The 6,000-nt window shown below is 38.1% G+C and overlaps 1 protein-coding gene across 1 annotated transcript in view; it reads left to right on the top strand.

The window, feature by feature from the left end:
• The first annotated feature begins 765 nt into the window (after window positions 1-765).
• The window catches only part of spega (striated muscle enriched protein kinase a), a 418,725-nt gene continuing 413,490 nt past the window's right edge, over window positions 766-6,000 (top strand). The window contains exon 1 of the mRNA XM_039756374.1: window positions 766-2,155. Within this exon, the coding sequence (XP_039612308.1) occupies window positions 1,717-2,155 (439 nt within the window). The 5' untranslated portion in view covers window positions 766-1,716. The remainder of the gene's footprint in view (window positions 2,156-6,000) is intronic.

The raw sequence follows: 6,000 nt of genomic DNA, 5'->3' as shown, positions 1-6,000 counted from the left end.
ACTCCATGCATTTTTGTCACTGTCACTATATATTTTGTAGGGTAGTCTGCGTATATCCTAGCAGAAATTAGTATGATTTAGTTAGTAGCTCTACATGGGAAAGCACACGAAAGCACTCAGTTGATAGCAATTTAGAAAGGCAACATGATGAAATCAGCTTCCACGAAGGAATCTTGTGGTGGAGGGGATATACAAACTTCACAAAGAGGATGTCTCAAAGCCAGAACTGACCTGAGTAAGTAGATGGAAGGAGTCAACACTATCGCCTTGTCTAAAAGTGTAACGGTGATTAATATTTAATATTGTTATAATGGTCTGTTAATTCTCATTTCAGAATTAACTGGATATTTAAAAGATGGAAACAGGTTTCTAAGCATATATTCAAAATATCCTACTGCATGAGATTAATATTTTAGCTCCGTCAAAATTCTGCCAAGTAACTTTACATTGCCGTTTGAACTAATGTAGTACAAGCATTACCATGTGACTGTAGAGTGCTGAGTTGACAAAAGAAGCAAATGTATTGAACAGTTTAAAAGTTGCAATTGAAAGAAGAAGAAGAGCAGCATGATAAGAGTCTCGGGTCTTCCCACAGTCCTCCACTGCTCACATTCAAAGACTGGCTGTGCCCTGGGCTTGGTGTCATTTTGAAGATTCCTGGCTGGCTTCTATCTTTGGCACATGAATCAGATTGCAGTATTTCCATCATTTCCCCCTCCCCTCTGACATTACTGGGCTAGCTGGTCAGCTTGTCACAGAGGGTGGAGAGTAAGAGAAACGAGAGGCTGACTGTCCAAAGAATGTGACTGATCAGAGTGCAGCTGTCACCTCAAGGCTTAGGGGACTCAGTGGTCACCTTCCCAGGGATTTCAGCGTGAGAGCCTGTGTAATAGAGAGAGTTGTGGGAGAGAGTTGAAAATTTAAAAAAAAATAAAAAAAAAACAAAAAAAAACGTAAGAAGTTGTAACCAGGACGCCAAAGAAGTTGCACCTTGTCCCTTAAGACCTTGAAGACCCTGGAGAAGAAAAAAACAAGCAACGTCGCAAAAAAGGCAAAGCAAGGAAGCTGCTAATGCAACATGATCCAGAAGGACTTGCACTAAAAATATCATCAGCATTGCCTCACCAGGAGAACTTGCATGGGCTGGATCTTTTTAATTGAAAGATTAATTCCTTCTTTATTTTGGCTTTCAAGAACATTGTTGGATTTTTGGGGAATGTGAAAGGGTCACTTACATTGGAATCCATCCCTTTTTTGCGGAGTTTGCTATTTCCTCATCTCACGTGGCCAGATTCTGCTTGCAAAAAACAGAAAACTCCTTTTTTCCAATTAACAACAGGGGCAGAGAAGCGCTGATACAAATAATCCGTGGCGATTACAACTGAAAGAAATGGAATGACGTTTTACACTTTCAAGAATGAATGGGAAAAAAACTAATTCACATAGTTACATTTAAGCTGTATAGCACTTGTGCTTAAGTACTCAAGACTGTCTTGGAAAAAATAGGCTTGGCTGATAAATCTGCTCACAACAACTGACAAACATTTAGATAAACGTATCAAGACAGAAGACGGTGTATTCCCTAAGTGACAAAAAAGTAAAAAAAATGAAAAGGTGTTAAGACATCCTGGAGTTTAAATTCATATCATAAAAGTCCGTCAAAAGACTAAGGAGGAATTATAACTTTAACACAGCTTCACAATTTGCATTAGAACCATGCGTAAAGCTCAAGTTCAAATGACCCTGAAGAAATCAGGAGAGGAATCAGGTTGGTGTAGGACAGCTATGGCACCACCTAGCCCCCTTATACCATCAAAACGTGCCAAAGTGTTTCCAGACCAGGTGGTGCCAGAGATGGGTGGCCGAAGGGAACGGCCTTACCAGACCGCACCCGTTTTCATTCGCAAGATGAAGAATGCTGCTGTGGGGACTGGCTGTGACATCCGGCTAAAAGTAGGAGTGGCAGGTGACCCACAGCCCACGCTGACTTGGTACCGCAATGAGTCCCGGATACCGACAGAAAACCAGGAATACGGAGGGCTGTGGATTAAGGACTGCAAGCTCAGTGATGCAGGCCTCTATACCTGCATAGCGACCAACCCCCTTGGGGAGGCCCGGACCAGTGCTGTTCTGGCAGTCATGGATTTGGGTGAAGGTAATTTGTCTTTACTTTGTATTCTTTAAAGCTAGAAGTGAAAAATTATGCCTTTCATATGGAGTGACTTGGGTGTAGATTTAACTTCTAGCATGCTGAGTTTGAATATGCTGAGTAAAAGTTTATCATTTGAAAGAAGAAGTTGCAGATTGTTACTTAGTTTTTACTTATATATATTAGCCTATATGGAGGTGACAGCTTATAAAGTATATCGTATGCAGTACAAAGATGGAAATATCTTTCAGAGGTCATCTAAAATGATATTTTAAATGAAAATGGAAATGAATAAAGTAAAGGACTGTAAATTCCCCTTGCCCAGATGTCCCAAAGTTTTCATTTGTATTTCATATCTAATTGTATACTCACCATTACTTAACTTACAAAGTAACTATACAGTAGTAATGCCTCAGTACACTGTTCTTAGGAAGTTAATTACTGAATTATAAAAGTGAAAGTACTCTAAATAATAAAGTACTTTAAATAATAAAAGTGAAAGTACTTACTCTAGTAAGACACATAATGTACAAGGGGTATCTGATGGGAATTGAGCCTACCTGTGAAGGAGTAACAACAGGTACATGAAATGTTTTTTCATAAGTAGATCAGACCTTGTTTCTCATTCCTGCCAATTTCAACCTGATGATTATTTCTCTTACCTGCCACTGCTGAAAACCAGCAGCCAATGAAAAGTTGTCGCACGGAGTTCTCTTTCATCATAACAATGCTGCACCACACAGGGCTCATGTGACAATAGAAACGTTGCAAGAGTACATCTTTGAACAATTCCCCCAGTCTCCTTATTCACCATATTTGACGCCGTCTAAGTCTTTCCCCTGTCTGCAATGAAGAAACACCTTGCGTGGTCACCATTTTAACACAGACGCTGCTGTCACAGATTAGATGATAGAGTGCTGTGACCCTCAAGAAGTTTCCTTTTTTTCTCCTGAGAGCATCTAGAGGCTGTAATAGCGGTGGGAGAAGAGCGTTCACTTTCAGGGAGACTACATTTAAAATTCCAAATTGTGCTGTGCCACTTCCTTCCCAGGTAGGCTCACGTCCCATTAGACACCCCTCAGAAAGCGTGTCATTTCTTTCCATCCATCCAATACTGAACTCATATAATCCACTTCAGCATGAGAGTGTGTGCCCGGCAATGAATTTGTGCCCCATCCAAGATTGATTTCTGCCTTGCTCTGGACACTGCCAGGATAGACTCTGGCCTCTCATGCCTGAAGTGAATTAAGCAGGTTCACAAATGAATGAATGGATAAAATAAATACACATTGAAACTTTAGAATGCAGCTTATTATTACAGTAAAGATTTACTAGAGCTGTTTTTCTGGTAATTTTAAGCTATTTTTTGTGGAAGAAAAAGTAATGCTAGTTTACTTGCTCTGGGCAATGCCCATCAAGAATCCAAACAGTAAATGATGATGATTTAACTTTTTAGCATGGATTTTAAATTCAATCCATCAGACATAACAGCAGGAAAGAGAAGGTAATGTGAGGCATTCCTGCAGCAGTGATGAGCAGGTACAAACTATCTGAAGTTGTAATCAGTCTGCCCAAATGACAGCCAAAAACTCAGTGGATGTATTTGCCTTTATCTCCTCATGTTCTTAAGCAAAGACAGATTTACACTGTCATTAGCTTGTGAAACAAAGGCTTCTAAGTGTGTATTTCAGCCTGCAGATGTGAGAGTGTCAGCTGCGATGATCACAAAGCCCAATTTGGATGTCACCCTTCCAGGCATATTGTGTTACACACATGTGAACACCTTACAGCACACTTCCTACTGTTGCAGCTTTGCAGGCTGTTCTGTCATTCAAATGGGCAGTTTCAAAAATGTGACTTTTTAAAATATTGCTTAGAAATGATAATTACTTTTGTTATATGGGTTTTGCTTAGAAACATGCAATAATGGTAATAATAATGAGGAATAGAGCTGAGATTTTGTGTCATGATGGTTTTACAGCTTATTTACACTTTGATGGGATGAACAGCCTGTTTTAATGAAAACTCTTCTGATGTGTTTAATAAGCAAGTATGATGCAGATGATACTAAGCGAGGTGGGATGGCAGATAGTCTGGTATCCATTGACTCATTACAGATGGACTTGGATAGCATGCAGACTTGGGCAGATTTGTGGCAGATGAAATTTAATATCAGTAAATGTAAAATATTACACATAGGAAGTAAATGTTAGGTTTGAATACACAATGGGAGGTCTGAAATTTGAGAGTACACCTTATGAGAAGGATTTAGTGGACTCTATGCTATCAACTCCTAGACAGTGTTCAGAAGCCATTAAGAATGTTAAGTTATATAGCACGATGTGTGGAGTACAAGTCCAAGGAGGTTATGCTCAAGCTTTATAACGCACTGGTGAGGCCTCATCTGGAGTTCTGTGTACAGTTTTGGTCTCCAGCTGCAAAAAGGACATAGGAGCACTAGAAAAGGTCCCGAGAAGAGCGACTAGGCTGACTCCAGGGATACAGGGGATGAATTATGAAGAAAGATTAAAAGAGTTGAGCCTTTTCAGTTTAAGTAGAAGGAGATAAAGAGGAGACATGATTGAAATGTTTAAAAATTAAGTGAATTAGTACAGTGGATTCAGACTCGTAAAATGAGTTCATCAAGAACACAGGGACACAGATGGAAACTTGTTAAGGGTAAATTTGCACAAGCAGGAAGTTTTTCTTTACACAGATAATCGTTGACACTTGGAATAAGCTACCAAGTGGTACACACTACGATTTTAGGGACTTTTTAAACTTGACTTGATGTTTGTTTAGAAGAATTAAGTGGGATTGGACTGGCAAGCTTTGTTGGGCTGAATGAGCTGTTCTTGTCTAGATTGTTCTAATGTTCTAAGTTTGGTGGAAACCAAAGTGTATTGATTGTGGCCATTGCCCTTAGATCAGACAGTGATTCATGTTGTCAAAGATAATAAGCAACCAGTTGAAATATGCCTTAATTCTTCTTTCATTAGTCGTCTTTATTTTAATAACCATTAACTGGCTTAAACTGTTAGTTCAGCTCTTCTCATTCTTTGTAATCATTTGTTTGGGTTATAAAATTGCTGAGATTTCATTTATAGTAAGATTTCATATTTTATGATATGTATCATGTTCACTGCTATATTTTTCAATTTGGAACAAAGTTAAATCTGTTAGTGGAGTGTGTGTCTTTTTAATGTGATGTTTTAGGCTCTCGAAAATAACCCTCCTCAAAAAAACATTCAGTTGTTTCTGATTGAACTGCACTTGTAAAACGTGTGCTGGATGTACAAAGCAAATTTGTAAAATAATCTTAATGCAGTCAATGAATTATTGCACTTTCAAATTATGTTTTTTTATTTCTTGCTTTTATTTATTTATGTATTTATTTTTTTAAACTAGTAAATTTAAATGCCACTCAATACTAAAGTGTGTCTTTTGGTTTTTGCTCTGACAGTTCATCCTTAAACACAATGAATCAAACCCGACCTCACTTTCTGCTCATTATAAACAAAGGCTTGAGTCACCTAAGATAATCAGGATATATTTTTTATGGTTTCAATTATTGACCTTTTTATCTGCTTTTATTAATTTAGCAAACTGTGACATTTGTTTAGTCTTTTTGCTATTAAGTAACCTGATAGTACATTAGTTAAATGTTTAAATTCAGCTTTTGTATGCACATCAGGAGAAAATATGAGTTGTTGAGCAGAATGGCCCATTCTCTTTGAAGTTATTTTGTTGTACTTAAAAGTTTGGTTTCAAAACAATTGTGTAATGCTGTTGGATTCTTGTCTAAGGAGCTCTTTAATCCGAAGTTTTGGACTTTAAACCACAAGTCTGCT

Source organism: Polypterus senegalus, chromosome 6, assembly GCF_016835505.1.
Source record: "Polypterus senegalus isolate Bchr_013 chromosome 6, ASM1683550v1, whole genome shotgun sequence".
NCBI classification, from domain to species: domain Eukaryota; kingdom Metazoa; phylum Chordata; class Cladistia; order Polypteriformes; family Polypteridae; genus Polypterus; species Polypterus senegalus.
The sequence above is the reverse complement of the archived record's forward strand: the minus strand, read 5'-3'. Positions and strand labels throughout refer to the sequence as shown.